This window comes from Micromys minutus (assembly GCF_963924665.1).
Source record: "Micromys minutus genome assembly, chromosome: 1".
Taxonomy (NCBI): Eukaryota; Metazoa; Chordata; class Mammalia; order Rodentia; family Muridae; genus Micromys; species Micromys minutus.
The window spans coordinates 142,949,466-142,966,696 of record NC_137969.1 but is presented as its reverse complement, the minus strand read 5'-3'; the positions used below and the strand labels follow the sequence as shown (position 1 = coordinate 142,966,696).

Here is a 17,231-nt window from a genome sequence, read left to right as displayed (position 1 = left end):
AGCACGAAAGGATTTAATGTACAGAATTAAGTGTGCATTACATTTTTTTGGAAAGGTTGGAGGAGTAGCTACTAGTCTTTGGATCTAGGACTGCTGCCCAGAAGGGGAGAGCAAATTGGCCCACCCATGTGATGGTAATGCTACAAAACTCAGAGAGGGAGAGAAAGATGATGCCTGTAATTACTTTCCCTCACGATGTTGTCCAAGGTTAATAAAGTGCTGCTACAGCTTCTCTCCTCCCTTCTAGGAGCCACTCCGCCAGTAACTGAACTAGGACCCCAAGAGAAGTGACTGATGAGTTATCCTGTTGCAAGTAGTCAACCCTAGGCACATGTACATAAGAACAAATGGAAATGGTCTGAATAGGGAGAGAGGGAAGGGGTGTGTGTGAGTGTGTGTAGCAATACTATTAAGAAGGGTGCTCATAGATTTGATAGAGAGTTGGAGGAATATTGAAGGGGTTGGAGGTGGGAGAGAAAGTGTTGCAAATGTGTAACCCTACCACTCACATATAAAATTTCTATAAGTAAAGATATTAAAGTTAATAATGTCAGAAATCTTTTAAATTATAAAAGAAAGACTCGTGTCATGAATCATTGTTCAAATCTTATCTCAGGAAAGTTGATTCTGAGTTGCTTCTTGCTCTCCTTGATTTTTGAGAGAGGCTCACCTTAATTTTCCATCATCTGAATATGATTTTACAGGTCTGTTTCTTTAAAAAGCTGAGAGCCAAACATTGTCAGTGGATACCTGAAATATGACATTCCTTTGACTAGGAGGATACGTGTTTGTAATGGTTGACATTTGTTGAATGGCCTCCACGTTTGTGCTCTGCCACCTCTAAGCATGTTGTCCTACTCCTAACTTTTGGAAATCCGAGCACTTTTATAATACCTCTTGGCTCAGATAGTCTTTAATCAACCACGAAATCCCCATTCAATTATGAGAAAAATGAATGTCAATCTTTGAGGTTCACCGAGTGCCACTCAACCATAAGCTTTGTGTTTTCTAAGCCAGGTTGTCATTGTTACCACATGCTCAGGAATATTTTATGTCTGGAGAAACATGGTTTTTACTATAAGAATTTTGGCAGGGCTTATGCTGAACATTCAACTGGTACCTGACTTCCACAGATCTGAATAGATATGTGTATGCAGTCACTTGAAAGATGAGGGATGCACATTCTAAGCCATATCACTGATATAAAGAAGGCCAGTACCCCTAAACTACATACACTGGTAGCAAAGCCAATTTCAATGGACTTCTAGTCCTGCCCAAGATGGAGTCACACATTCCTGCTTGCATCAACCAGAAATGGACAAATACACGAAGAAGCAATTGGCATGATAGTGGGTATCAAACAGTGACAAGGAATGCCCCCAAGAGATGAAGGCTGGAAGAACTGCGGTCAGGGAAGCTTCAGGAAAACCCAGACTTACTGTCCTGAGTGTTCCCAGTCTGATCTTAGGAAATGAGAATGCAGGTAGAGTCTGAAAGATTTCCAGAACTGAGAAGTCAGAGCTGAGAGCCGCACGACTGAGTGAAGTCCTGGAAGAGGGAGGATGGATGCACACAGAGGTAAAATTCTACAGATCTCTGCAGGACTTTGCTCTTCTGCAGCTGAGCCTTGGTTGGTGCATACATGTGGGGAAATAGGCAAAGCTAGAAAATCTCCACCCGAATGGAGTACTGGCGACAGTATGGGCATACACAAGGAGCCACTGCAGGTCATACTGTGTCGTCTACTGACTCATACAGCATGGAGGACACCCAGAAGGGCATTCCTCAGTAGTAGCAATTACCCTTAGAGAGATGCTACGCTGGCCTGGCCTAATAAATCCTACACACAGCACCCAAAAGGAACAAACTGTTTTCATGTCACTTAACTGCATCCAAGGGGGAAGCTCAAGAATATTTATAGGAAGATAAATATATCCAACAGCCAAAAGTATAAATTTTACAAATTTGGCTCTCTTAATCAAAAATTACTACGTGCATAAAGAAGCAGAAACAAGGCAAGTCACCATGATGACGAAATGCAGTCTTTCTGAAACCAGCCCTGACTGTACAGGAAGTTTAAAATTAGCAGGAAGAAAACAAAACATTGAAAACCTAGGAAGCTAAATTCCAGGTACTTTTCAAAGCATGGAAGGTATTTAGATAAAAACAAAACAACAACAACAAAACAAACAAAAGTAATAACTCACTCACCCCTCCCACCATTCCCCTCCCTTTCTTCTTCTTCTTCTTCTTCTTCTTCTTCTTCTTCTTCTTCTTCTTCTTCTTCTTCTTCTTCTTCTTCTTCTTCCTCCTCCTCTTCCTCCTCTTCTTCCTCCTCTTCCTCCTCTTCCTCCTCTTCCTCCTCTTCCTCCTCTTCTTCCTCTTCCTCTTCTTCTTCCTCCACTTCCTCTTCTTCCTCCTCTTCTTCTTCCTCCTCTTCTCCTCTTCCTCCTCCTCCTCCTTCTCCTACTCCTCCTCTTCCTCCTCCTCCTCCTCCTCCTCCCTCTCTGTCTCTCTCTCTCTCTCTCTCTCTCTCTCTCTCTCTCTCTCTCTCTCTCTCTCTCTCTTTCTTGGTTTATGTGGTTTTCACCAAATCACACACTGGCAAGCAGCACTGCCAAACTGGGAGCTTATTTATAACCTGTTCAGTTTTCTCTCGATGCCACCACTGTGTAATCACTTGTCACAGGCCTTAGAGGCTTAAGACAATACCCACCATTTTTGGTTTTGTAGGTCAGACATCTTAGGTCCTAGACTAGTTCTGTGATTAGCATGTGGCACAACCAAATTTAACACTTAGCCAAGTAGACTCAGTGTATGTGTGTATATTATTAAAGATCAGACCTTTACCAATGAGCTGTATCTCCAGTCCTTTCTTTTTAGTTTGAGAGAAGCTCTTACTAAATTTCCCACACTTTTTTTTCTTACAACTTTATTTAAAAAAAAAAAAAAAAAACAGGGATATATATATATATACAGACTTTAAAGGCATTTTGGCATAACATTACATGAATATTTTTGTCAGTACTTACTTAATTCTTTTAGAGGTTTGATAACATGCAATGAAATCCCACTAGTTACTATAAGATGAAGTACATGTAGGACAGAACATAACATGGAAACAGATTTCTTGTTGAGTATAGATTAAGCATAATGATCTGTGAATACCAAAAAATGCCACAAGGCTCTTATCTTAGCTCTTGGATTACTAACAAATAAGGTCCAGGTGTACCACACTCTGAAAGGGTGCTATACATTTATTTTTTTCCTAAGAAGGACTGAGGCTTTCATTTTTTTGACCTTTGTTTTTCTTGAGCTTCATATAGCCTGTGAGTTGTTTTGGAAGGTGTTCAGAGCTTTTTGAGGTTAGTATCCAATTTTCAGTGACTGCATATTATGTCTGTTTTTCTGTGACTGGGTTACTTCACTCAGGATGATATTTTCTAGATGCATCCATTTTCTTAGGAATTTCATAAAGTCATTGTTTCTGATAGCTGAGTAGTACTCCATTGTGTAAATATACCACAATTTTTGTATCCATTCATCTACTGAAGGACATCTGGGTTCTTTCCAGCTTCTGGCTATTATAGATAGGGCTGCTAGGAACATTGTGGTACATGTGTCTTTATTGTATGTTGGAGTGTCTCTAGGGTATATGCCCAGAAGTAGAATAACTGGGTCTTCAGGTAGTACTATGTCTAATTTTCTGAGGAATCACCAGACTGATTTCCAGAGTGGTTGTACCAGTTTACAACCCCACCAACAGTGGAGAAGTGTTTCACTTTCTCCACATCCTCGCCAGCATCTGCTGTCATCTGAATTTTTGATCTTAGCCATTATGGTTGGTGTGAGGTGTAATCTCAGGTTTTCTTTGATTTGCATTTCCCTGATGGATAAGGATGTCGAGCACTTCCTTAGATGCTTCTCAGCCATTCGATATTCCTCAATTGAGAACTTTTTGTTTAGCTCTGTACCCCATTTTTTAATAGGATTGTTTGATTCTCTGGTGTCTAACTTCTTGAGTTCTTTGTATACCTTGGATATTAGGCCTCTATCAGATGTGGAGTTGGTAAAGATCTTTTCCCAATCTGTTGGCTGCCGTTTTGTTTTCTTAACAGTGTCCTTAGCCTTACAGAAAAATTGCAGTCTCATTAAGTCCCATTTGTTGACCTTTGACCTTCAAGCACAAGCCATTGGTGTTCTGTTCAGGAAATTTTCTCCTGTGCCTATTCTAAGGTTTTTCCTACTTCCTCTTCTAATACTTTCAGTGTACCTGGTTTAATATGGAGATCTTTTATCCACTTGCATTTGAGCTTTGTACAAGGAGATAAGAAAGGGTCTATTTTCATTCTTTTGCATGCTGAGTGCCAGTTGAACCAACACCATTTGTTGAAGAGGCTGTCCTTTTTCCATTGAATGTTTACAGCTCCTTTGTCAAAAATCAAGTGACCATATATGTGAGGGTTCATTTCTGGATCTTTTATTCTATTCTATTGATCCACGTGCCTATCTCTGTACTACTACCCTGCAGTTTTTAACACAATTGCCTTGTAATATAGTTTGAGGTCAGGGATGGTGATTCACACAGATGTTTTCTTGTTGTTGAGGATGGATTTTGATATTCTAGGTTTTTTGCTATTCCAGATGAATTTGCACATTGTTCTTTCCAGCTCTATGAAGAATTGGGTTGGAATTTTGATCGGGATTGCATTGAATCTGTAGATTGCTTTTGGTAAGATGGCTATTTTTACAATGTTGATCCCTCCAATCCATGAGTATGGGAGATCTTTCCATTTTCTGAGATCTTCCTCTATTTCCTTCTTCAGAGATTTGAAGTTCTTGTCATACAGGTTGTTCACTTGCTTAGTTAGAATCACAGCAAGGTATTTTATATTGTTTGTGACTATTCTGAAGGGTATCTTTTCCCTAATTTCTTTCTCCACATGTTTGTCCTTTGAGTAGAGGAAGACTACTGATTTCTTTGAGTTAATTTTATACCCACATTGCTGAATTTGTTTATCAGCAGTAGAAGTTCTTTGGTGGAATTTTTGGAGTCACTTACATATACTATCATGTCATCTGCAAATAGTGATATTTTTACTTCTTCCTTTCCGATTTGTGTCCCTTTGATTTCTTTTTCTTTCAAATGTTCCAGCCAGGACTTCCAGTACTATGTTGAATAGGTAAGGGGGAGAGTGGGCAGCCTTGACGAGTCCCTGATTTTAGTGGGATTGCTTCAAGTTTCTCACTGTTAAGTTTGATGTTGGCTATTGGTTTGTTGTATATTGCTTTTTTTATGTTTAGGTACGTTGAAGATATTTACTGTGCCTTTTAGTTGATATTCTTCCTTGTCTTCTATTCCTATTATCCTTAGATTTGGTCTTCTCATTGTGTCCTGGATCTCCTGGAGATTTTGGGTTAGGAGATTTTTGGTGTTTCCATCTTCTCTGACTGTTTTGTCTATGTTTTCAATGTTGTCTTCGGCTCCTGAGATTCTCTCTTCCATCTCTTGTAGTCTGTTGGAGATGCTTGCATCTGTGACTCCTGATTTCTTTCTTTTTTTTTTTTTTTTTTTTTGGTTTTCCACCTCCAGGGTTGTCTCTTTTAGTGTTTTCTTTATTGTTTCTATTTTTATTTTCAATTCCTTCATCTCTTTGGTTCTGTTTTCCTGTATTTCTTTGAGTATTTTTCTTGTTTTCTCTTTAAAAGCTTCTATTTGTTTATAATTGTCCTCCCATACTTGTTTAAGGGAGTAATTCATGCTCTTCTCAAAGATCTCCATCATTGTCTTGAGGTGTTATTTCAGGTGTGAGTCTTCTTTTTCTGAAGTGTTTAGCATTCTGGTGCTTGCTGTGATGGTAGAGCTGGGTTCTGATGCTGCCTGGTTGTCTTGGTTTCCATTGCTTAGGTTCTTTCGCTTTCTTCTTACCATCTTGTTGCCTGTGATTATATGCGGTCTTGTCAGTGATTGTTACCTATCTCTCCCATGAATCTGAGGTCAGCGCAGTCTTACCAGACCTACGTTCCTGGATCTCCTCTCTTCCAGGTTGCAAATGGCCTGAGCATTTTGTCTGTGCACAAGGACTTTCTGGGGAAATACTGAGTCCCTATGGCAGAGTTCCTACTCCCCTGAACCAACCATAAGGCTGTGTTTTCCCTGTGCTCAGCCTTGGCCTCTCTGTCTTTTGGCTACTCACAGCACAGTCTCACCAGGCCTGTGTCCCTGGATCTCTGCTGTTTTAGGTGGCAAAATCCACACACTTGTTATAAACTCACCCTGTAGCTTGCCTAAGCTTTGGACTTTCTTGTATCCTTTTTACATCAGCTTCCCTAGTACCTGGAATTATAGGCCTGCCTTTATGTCTGATCTGGAGGCAGAAGTTAATAATTTTCTTATATATTATTCTTATAGGCTCACTCCAGATGTTGTCACAATTCTGGTTCTTGTTCTTATAGGCCTGGGATATCTGTTTCCTGGCTGGTTATTGACAACTCAGGTCTACCATTAGCCTTTCTCTGATCCATTGGGCCTCTCTTCAGAGCCAGCAGGAGTACTTCAAATTTCTAAATGCCTCTTTGGCCACTAGGCAGAGAAAGCTTTCTATTCTTTGAGGCTCAGGTTGAAGCAGAGCCCCTGGATTATGTGTCTCTTCTGATTTTTGGTGACTTCATAGCCAGGTTAATAGGAACATACTCCCTATGTTCTGTACATTGAAGCTTTGATGAAACAATTCTTGAATTGCTTCAATTCACTCACTACACACTTGAATCTATTCTTATTTCATTTAGAATTGCAAGCCCCTTCTGGAAGAGGTCTATAAGATAGATATTAGTGTACTTACTTAGATTTTGTTACTTAAATACTCAAAACAAGCTGCTCAGGAAAGAAGTTTACTTAACTCACAGTTTTGGTGTTTTAAGGGTGTGGCATGTGATAGGACTATTTCTGTGCATAGGTCATGGTAGATGCCAGCTGATGAGCCTAAGCCATGACATCTTGAGACTGGAAGACATAGAGCAGCTCTGTTCGCACAATCCTTTCTCAGGCCCATGGCTTCAATAAACCTCCCACTGGGCCCCACCTCTTAAAGATTCTAAACCTGTTAATACCACAGTTAAGAGCCAGGCTTCCAACACACAAACATGTTAGAGACAGACCACATATAATCTCAGTGCTCAGTACATGTAAGTAGTCAACCTGTGTCTCATGCAAATATAGCATAGACATTCACATGCCACATTCCTTCACTTTTCGAGGTCTCTGCCTATTCCCTCCCTTCTTTGGAAAACCCTATATAAAACCACACCCCCTTTCCTTTGCTCCTCTTGTTCTTTTCATACTATTTGTTTTTTAAATTCTTGCTGTATGTCATTCTTCTTAGGACTGTAGAACGGGTCCTATGAAGGAAGACTTTTGGCCTGTTTGGCCTGTCTACTGGTGCTTAGAACAGTGGTCCAGAGAAAGGTCCTGGATTCCTTACATATTTATCTCAAAGAATAAATAGAAATGTTAATAGTTAATAGTTCAGTTATGGTTACTTTGTAAACATGTTTTTATCATTCTCTACACATTTAGAGAAAATAATCTATATGACTCTTGAAGACTAGTGGTATTTGAGATAAAGGGACTCTTTGATTCTCAGTGAGGAAACAGAGGAGGTTATTAGGGCATCAGCTTTGTACCTGACATCTGTGAAAGGAAATCCCATCTCTCTATACAGTTGGGTCAAAACTTTCTAGTGGTGCAGGATGGTCAGAATGTAAAAGTAAATGGGCTGTGACTACCTCTCCCCTTGTCTGTCATCGTCACCTGGATTTAATAGAACTCATCTGCAGAAGCCATAAATATGGAAAAAACAGAATTCAGTGACCAGGAAGAGAAATGCTGGATTGCTGTGAAATATATAAAAGTAAAATATGAAGATCATAAACTGTGCTGCCTTTGAAAAGTAACCTTAAGATTTTAGTGAGGATATGTATTAATATACAGAATATATCAACAAAAAGAAATGACTTAATAATGAAGCCTTTAAAATACAGAGAAAATCATCAGTTCCTGAGGTAAAGCATAACATAGAATCCCTTTTAAAGGGCTGCAACCGAATAAGTGTTTTCTAAAGAATATTGGAAAAGGAAAGACTGTTATTGGTGGTGGTGTGAGGAAGGAGCTTCATGCTGGTCCTGTTCGGATCACATCAAACTGCTTTCAGCAAAGGTAAAACAAGAAAATGAGGGGTCACCAATCAGTTCATTAAACGGAACAGACCTAGAGGGGTCACTTGAGGAAGGCCAATGTGTGACCAAATGCATTGCTTAGAAAGTGTCCTCACACCTCCATTCCGGATTGGCAAATAACACTGTGCTGTTTTCGTTTCATGTTTCACCTCAGAAAAATAAAGAATATATTTCCAGTATGCCTGCTGTGACAGTAGGGCACATGTAAAGCTATTATTGATCTTACATTTAACTTTATAGGGAATGCGTCGGAACTCCAGGGAAGAGGCTAGGGATGGCTAAAATGATGGCACATTTTTTATGTGCATGGAGTTTAGAAAGCGCAGAAATGACGGCCACCTGGCTGAATAAGAAACAGTGATAAAAACCTATAAGTACTCACCAGTGAAGGACCGGCTTTCCGAGGATACTGGGGGGGGGGGGCACAGAGGAACGCAAAGCTGAATCTAGGTAAACAGATGTGAAATTACACATAAAATGTGCAAATGCCAACAGGTTCTGTCAAAGCCCGTTCCCCTGTCCTCTTTTTTGTGCATGATGTCTCCCATATCTGAGCATATGCTACAGGGAAGCCTGGCACCAGGCACCAGGCTGGATTTTCTGCCCTTGCCAGAGACAGACTGAAGCATCTGTTCTTATCTACCAGGGATGGTTTTAAATGTGTGCAGTTGGACTCTGGCCATTAAAACCGTTAACTATGCCCAAAACTTCTCCAGCCTTTTTACCTGCTCCCAAGACACATAGGGAGGCAGAGTCTGCTGGACCTGACTCCGACTCTAGAATTGGTGACACTCTAGATGTCATTAACCTGATGAGGAACTTTATACATAAACAGTACCGGATATCTGAAAATGGAAAGGCCTGGGTGCTTGATAATCTGCTGATGGGATTCCCTAGGAACCCCTCCTTCTGATCCTCTGTGCCATACAATTCATAGAATCCCAAACTCCTTACAATGTTTCAAGTAAAGGGGGGCTTTAAAATTAGTGATAACCGAAAATAAATCTAACTGGCATGCAATGATATTCCATTAAAAGGCAGTTCATGGTTTGGATATTGAAGTGACTTTTACATTTTTTGTTTGCTAAATGAGTATTAAAATCCAAAGCATGCAAGCACCATATTTGCCTGTTCAAAGAGAGAATCTGGAGGTAAAGATGCTGTACGTTATACCTTGAAGGGAGGTAGTAACAGTGAAACAAATGCACTGTTTACAGTTAAAACTTTGGAGACAGGGGACCTTTGACAGTCTTATTCATTAAAGGGAAACAGCACATAGTTTGAAAGCAGAAATTCTTTAAGGCAACTTTAGACCAGACATATTAAGTTAGCCTAGATATTGGTTTTGAGTCATCATTATACAATTTCCCTGCTGGGTCCAGCATTTTACTGTCATATGTTATAACTCACCCTGGTACTTTTGGAGACTGGCACTTTACCTATGATAAACAAGATGCTGGAGGAAAAATCACCATAGGACAATACTAACGGCTTAACATGATGAAGTTGACTTCCCTCTGATTCTGATGCTGGCAGGTGACATCTGTTGGATTTTACATCTATTTTGGCTCTGATCGTAGGCTCTCCACTTACTCTTGGGAAAGCAGCTTGTGGTATTCAAGTGATTTCATTTTCAACACAGTATTCTACTCACGAGGAATGCCACACCTCTACATAGACTCACTTTGTGTTTCTTATTACTGCATGACAGTACGTTTCGCTCCCATTTTTTGATGTCACTATAAAGAAATGTTATGTGATTTATTGCGGTTATTTATTTATTTAGACATTTTTATCATTCACATTATCGGAGTGAAATGTAACTTGCATTCCCACAGAGTAAATGGTATAGGAGAAATATAGGCAACAATTATATGGGGTTCGTGCTACATATGTTAGGATTAGACTCTGAAGAACATTAAAAAAAAAGAAAGGACAATCAGGACAATGGCCTAAACATGATAAAAGAGTTGTTCCTCTTTTATTAGTTTAATCTGGAGTCATTCCAGTGTTCTTGTGGAACCCTACGCTCATCAAATGCATTCCTTTTCCATAACCACACCGCTAGCCTTGGTACTGCCTTCATTCCGAGCCTCCTCCTCCAGTCCTGATCTCATGCTTCAGTAGCATAAGGGAACGCTGCATGGAAAACCAGGAATGCGGCTACAGAGTCTAATCACTTTCCTTTGCAACGTCTTTGGGAAAGCCTCCTGTGGATGCTTGTATGGGTCTTCTGTGTAAGTCGCCAGTGTAAGCAATGTTTCTATTTAAGTTTATCATATCTTCAGTAATGTGAACCCCTTAATCACCTTACAGATGGGAACATTTAGCTGAGCTTATTTCTGAGCCCATTTCAAATAGAATGAGCATTCTGCTCTTTGTAAGGAGCAGCCAGATGAGAAGAGGATGCTGTCACCATATCGAACACAAGGTGGCGCTTGTCTTAAACCTGCAGCTATTTGTATCTGATTCATAACTCAGTCAAAACATTCACCTTTCCAACCTTAGCTGTCTCCTTCAGACAATAGGGACCTCTGAGGAGAGAAACAAAGTATGATAAGCATACTTTGATTTCCCATGAGTATGATTAGGCTTAAAACATGTCAATTCCTTCTTAAAAATCCTTTTCAGACCAAGTGTTCAGAGTGAGTAGTAACATAAGTTATACCATATTTAGTAAGTTCAAAATTGTACTTCAGCACCAAAAAGAAAATCCTCATTTAACACTAAAAGTCGCCGAAGATGTTATGACTGAATTGTTCAATTATATCTTGCCTCAAAATTCACTCCAAGAAGTGCAGAGAAGAGTAGTCATGTTTATTATTGCTGTCAGCAAACTAGTGGGAGTAAAAAAGTTAGCAATCAAAATCTGCTTTATATGTGAATATATTCATTAATGGATGTCAAGATAAATTTCAAGAATTTACTGTTTCCCAAAAGGAAAAATCAATTTTTTTCCAAAAGGTAAAAATCATATTTGATATTCTGAGAACACATCATTGATATAAAGTTCCTTGTTGTGGAATACTTTTGACCGTTAACCTCATCAGTCTTACTGTTCAAGGTCACACCAACTGCCCTCAGACTCACATTTGCTATATGCATATTACTTCCTATACCTCAGCCCTAACAAAAATACATGTAGGGGTCCTATTTATTATATTAGCTACATTCAGCCAGACAATCTACTCCAACACATGATCAAGATGAACATCAAACCCTAAATATGGAATACATGAAGCCATATGCACTGTGGCACAAATAATTTCATACAAAGTAACTAGAGCCATTGTTCTCTGACAGCCATACCCAAGACTGGCCATTGGTTCTATCAACACATGGGCATCATACATGTGCTCCACATTCAGGCAGCCACACTACTGTGAGATTGATCATGCTTGCTATGTGGTGTCCAGAAGTAGCATTTCACAGCCTTTTTTCAGATCTTACATTCTTTCTACCCACTGAAATCCAGCTGTCAGTGGAGAGCCATACATTTTTCCATACATTACACTTTGTAAATTGTTTATAAGATAGTTTATTTCTATATGGGTTTTCTATAACCCCTTCAGTTTGCGTGGCTCGTCTACTTACCTCCTGTCACCCACACTCTACCACTCCTTCTTTGCTTGTACCTTTCTACCTCAGTTATCCCTATCTTTATAATTCATATTACCTGTATCTTACTGTACCATCACATCTAGGGCATCCCCTTCCTAGTGGCCTCTTTATAGATTTCTGGCCTCTACAGGAACTCTTAAGTTGAGTACACAAAGTTAGGGATGCAAATCTAAGAGCCACATAGGAGACAGCATATTTTCAAGAAGCTTGGAGGGGAAAGTTGTGAATACTGTGTGTGTGTGTGTGTGTGTGTGTGTGTGTATACACACTCACGCACGTACATTCAGAGACCATGGAAGAATATCAAGTGTCCTGTGATGTTACTTGACCTATTTCCTTGAGGCAGAACCTCTAAGTGAACCTTGAGCTAGCCTGGAAGTCTGGTTTCCTTCTGTGTATCATTCTGCAATTCTCTTGCAACAGAATCTCTGTATACCTGGGGTTATTCTATCAGTCCTCACCTATCTTCCTGTTCCCTCCTCACACATACTCAGAGCACTGTGATTCTAGGCTTGCAGGAATCTATGCCTAGTTTTAGCACATACATGCTGAGGTTGGAGTCAGGTCTTTGTGCTTGTCCAAAAAACATTCTCACCAGCAGAGCCATCTCCCAATCCCAGAGTATAAGGACCATTCCATTTCATAAACGAAGTAGCCAAGGATCAAAGAGGTTTGTCATCTTATGTAAAACTACAGCGGGATGGGTCATTATTAAGATTTGAAAATGAATCTGTTTGAGTATAACGTCTGTTAGTTGGCGGTGATGGTACACACCTTATTCTTAGTTTCCCAGGAGACCTAACTGCAAGTTTGAGTCTAGCCTAAAGAACATAATGATATCCTGTCTGGGGGGGGTGGGTGGGAACTATGCTACTAATCACTGGGATATTACTTTTATAAGTAACATACTAAGGCAAAGTAATTATGAATAGATATACTTCGTGGCCCCAGAGATGACCAGAATTATGATATGCATAAGCAAAAACTGCCTGAAGTTGTCCTAATGTTTGACCCTGCCCACATTCAGAATCATGGGAATTAAGATTGCACAGCACAGAGTAAAAGGCACGTGGTGGTGGTGGGGGGGGGAGCTGTAGTTTTAAAGAGTTTGTTTCTTTTTCCCATGTTACATTTTGTGCCATAAATGTCTTCTCCATTTCCATTCATTTAAGGAGTAATGCAAAAGCCAGACTGGGGGGTGTCAGGGCAAAACGAACTGTCTCGCCACAATCAACCCTCACCCCTGTTCATTTATCAGGCTTAATGATACAACAACACTGTTAGAGTATTTCCATCGAACATGGCTTCTGACAACTCTGCCAAACAAGAGATTTTTAGAAGGGAGAGCTAATCCATCAGAGTTTTATCTGTAGACTAGCTGCCACAACCTCTCACTCTCTCAAGTGTGTGCAGAGACTTGAGGTTGAATACTAAAGTTCTGTGCAGGTATCCTTTCCAGGCCCCAGTATGGGTCTGCAGCTCTTGAAAAGCAACTTTTGAGGGGAGCTTTCTGTTTTATGTGGATGATGGTAAGAGCTATTTTTACACTGTGGAGCCAGTGAGTTCTCAATGAGAGAAAATTCCCAGCTAATGAGTTAGGAACTGGGCTTGGGTCAAAATGAAGTACAGTATATCTCTTAAACCAAGTAGTCATAAGTGTAGCTTGTGCCAGTACATGTTGGGCAGGAATAGGTATTTCTCTATATTTGGGAGGGGTTGAGGAGGTGTGAGCAGGGTATGTGTTTCCATTGCTCTAATCCCATGTGGTTAAAGCTTGGTCAGCAGCCTTCTTAGCCAAGAGACATCCTTTCCTGCAACTTCACTAAGACCACAAAGGTAGGGAGGAAAATGCCTATTCATTAATGTCAAGACTCTGATTCAGATGGCTCATAGGTCTCAATGCAGCATTCAATAAACCTCTCTATAAAATGTGAGTCAGACTTGGTCCTCTCAAGTTTGTTTAACATCAAGGCACTTTATAGAATAAATTCCTTTCTGGGTTTTATAGACTTGAAATGGAAATGAACATACCTTCAGTGTGTTTTTAATGCCAGAAGTTGAATGATATTAGTGTCCAACTTATTTCATGTTTTAATTCACCAACTTGGATATGAAAAATTTAGGTTATGAAATCCAAAGAGTATCTGCCTCATCCCGTCCCTACATCTCTCTCTGTGTTTGTATCTATATATGAAATGCCCATTGGAAGAATGAGAATAGTTCTTTGATAAAAATAAACATGAATTGTACTTACAATTGTATTTTAATCTGTTAGGCATCTTCCAGTTGGTTCCTTACTTTTGCTGCCTTATGATTTTAGACACACAACAACAGATTTTACTTGCTGTTGGATGAGAGGCCAGCCAAATGTGGAGAACTACAGTATCAAGGGTTGTGCCCACGTGATGCTCACTTTTTCCCTAGCAACATTTCCCATTCAACCCTAAGCCAACATTGTAAAGTAATACATTAAATGTGCCACTCTAGCAACATGACCAGTAATAGTTGTCATAAAACATAGCTGTGTTGATATGACAAAAGTTTGTTTTTAAGCTAAGACCACTGGGAAGGTGACTTAAATTTATATAGTATAAATTCTATACCCCATGTCAGAGAATTATGGCTTACCATGGTAACTGTTGTAATTGATCTCTTCTGGGTTTCTGATGCCTGATGATTTCCCCCTGTTCTAGGATGGAGCTAGGAAGAGACTACTGCTTATCTTCATGAACATTCAATCTGGCACAGTGGTCCACCTTCCTGGACAATAGTATAATCCTATTGTATAAAACTGCTAGTGTTGACTGTGTAAGGAGTCATTCTGAGCATATGTATGTGCCTAGTATTTACTAGACAAACTGAAAATAGTATGTTAACAATTCAGATTACAAGAAAAGCTCCCTGAGAAGATATACTTTTTAAAGTACCACAAGACCCATTGGGGAAACTGAAATGCCTGGGTTCCTTTTGTCTCTTATTAGAGTCGGATCTGGAAGGTCTTGATGATCTAGGTACAGTTTACAGCAACATTGGCCAGCAGCTGAATGAGACAATGCGGCGCCGCAGACATGCAGGGGAGAACGATTACAACATCGAGGTGCTTCTGGGAGTGGATGACTCTGTGGTCCGTTTCCATGGCAAAGAACATGTCCAAAACTACCTCCTCACCCTGATGAACATTGTAAGTAACTACTCCAGTCTGAGGCTTTGGGTCATTTCCATCACACTTCTTGCTTCGTTAGTATCCTCCAGACATTGACATAAGAACCTCACCCACAGCCTGAGCCTCACAAAGCTTAATTCAAATTCTGATCTATACCTCTTAAGTGTAAGATGACAGCCAAAGGAAACATGAAGTACAAGTTCCTCTTGATCAATCTACTGGTTTCTTTTCATTACCAAATGAAAATGACCTGTTCTAGAAGCCATATTGGAAGGAATTATATCATGATTTTGAGTTTCGTTTTGGGGAACAGTGATACTCTGCAGACTGTTAGGACTGCCTCAGTGTGTGCTCTAGCCAGTTGAATATTTCTTCCCATGATTGTTCTGTACCAGAGAAGCTAGAAGACTTTCAAAGATGTATAAGAATGTTCAGACAAATGCAATAGTTTGGAAATTTAGATAGAAATGAGCATACTTACAAAGCATGTAGCTCCTGGTTCAGCAATTGCTAATGTGCCTTTCAAGTAATGCACACTTTATTTTTCTTTTATGAGCCTTAATCAGATTCAGAGGCAATTTTGGCATCGTTTCTAATCGATGTTCTTGATGTTCTTTTAATCTTTGTAACTGGCACAGAGAAATTGCTGAGAAGTAAACAACAACAGTACATTCAAGCCACCTACTTCTTAGAGATAGCTGGGGTGTTGGCCTCCTCCCCTTTAATGCATTCTATCTCATGTCATTCTATAAGACATGACATATTGATCTTGTAGCTTTGTTGCCAACATCTCTTCTCTCTTTCTGTTTATGCATGCTTTGTTTTATTTCTGTGGGAGTCTATACCATTCACTTTTCTCCCCATGTGTAGTATATTTCATACAACTATGATGATATATGTTAGAAACAAAATTTCTTAATTTCATTTACAAGTATTTTATGTACACCAGTATTTAAGCTTATTGAGTATATTTATGTTTGCTGAGTTTATAACATTACACATACTGTACAACTCTATGAGGTTCTGAAGGTATGCTGTGTACAGACTGACCAAGCTCATGATCAATGCAGTAGCATCAGGGATGCTATTTGAATTCATAAGCCTTCCTTTAACACCTAACATGCAGAACTTCCTGGAGGGGAGAGGGAAACAAGCCTATTTATGGTAAGTTGGTTGAATTATGGGTCCTAAAATGCTATGTCAGAGAGCATGTATGAATTCCACAATAGACCAAAGAGCACAGATTAGATCTTAGCATCAGAATTTCAATGGCTCCTTGGTGGGGCATTTGGACAGAAAAGCAAGAATGCTGTTCCATGGTGCATGAGGAGAGATTTGAGAAGGGATGCACAGGGGTGAAAATAGCAGAATGGGAAGAAAGTGAAAACCATGGAAATTTAGTTTAAAACAAATGTATTTCCTGCTCCTATATTGTTAGGACTGATGGCTTAAAATTCTAGAGATTTTAAGCAAATAAATTCTATTATGTTAACTACATACAGAAATATTAGCAATTATAATTAGTTCAGTTGGAAATATTCTGTGAATTCATTCAAGTTAGGAAAGATAAACAAATAACCCACAATGATTAAAGTGTTTTTCAAAGACACCCCAAAGTTAGTGTGTGATTCATGACATTTATTACAAACATGCCCACTGTTATAATGGAGAAGCCTTGACTTATCTCCCAGAGGGTGTGGCTGTAGAGTCTGCTATTCCGAGTGGAGGGAAATTGTTTTTAAATAGATTGAAAAGTTGTGAGATGCATGTCTGAGATATATTTCCTGCTGTACCATTCACACAGCACTAAGAGAAGACCTAGCAATGGGTAGACATTGCTCTTAGAAAGATTTTTGTTGTAAAACTTTCTACACAGAGAGTAGGTGAAATCCTCTGCTAATTTTAATGAAGGTAGGGAAGAACAAACCCTTTAAATAGAAAGACTGACTATATAGTCAGTTAACTATGATTGCAAATAGATGTTGAAAGGGGAATTTTAATTTAGAATAGTATGTTAAGGTATGAATGTATTTGGAAGTCTTTTAGTTAAAAGTTTGGAACAGAAAGTAGCATTCTAGGGTTTGCTTTTTGTTGACAAAGTTTTTAGTTTACCCTGAAGTCACATAAAGCCTTCTACATGATTTCGTCTAGTAGGATATTGGCACTCCCATTCCTAGCAGGTTAGGAAGAGGAAGCAAGAAAGGCAATGAAA

The 17,231-nt window shown here is 39.5% G+C and overlaps 1 protein-coding gene across 2 annotated transcripts in view; it reads left to right on the top strand.

Moving 5' to 3' along the window:
* The window catches only part of ADAMTS3 (ADAM metallopeptidase with thrombospondin type 1 motif 3), a gene marked incomplete at both ends in the record, with an annotated part of 217,544 nt that overhangs the window by 161,485 nt on the left and 38,828 nt on the right, over positions 1-17,231 (top strand). For both annotated transcript variants that reach the window (XM_080920591.1, XM_080920590.1), the window contains one exon: positions 14,838-15,037. In XM_080920591.1, coding sequence (XP_080776717.1) covers positions 14,838-15,037 — 200 coding nt within the window. The remainder of the gene's footprint in view (positions 1-14,837; positions 15,038-17,231) is intronic.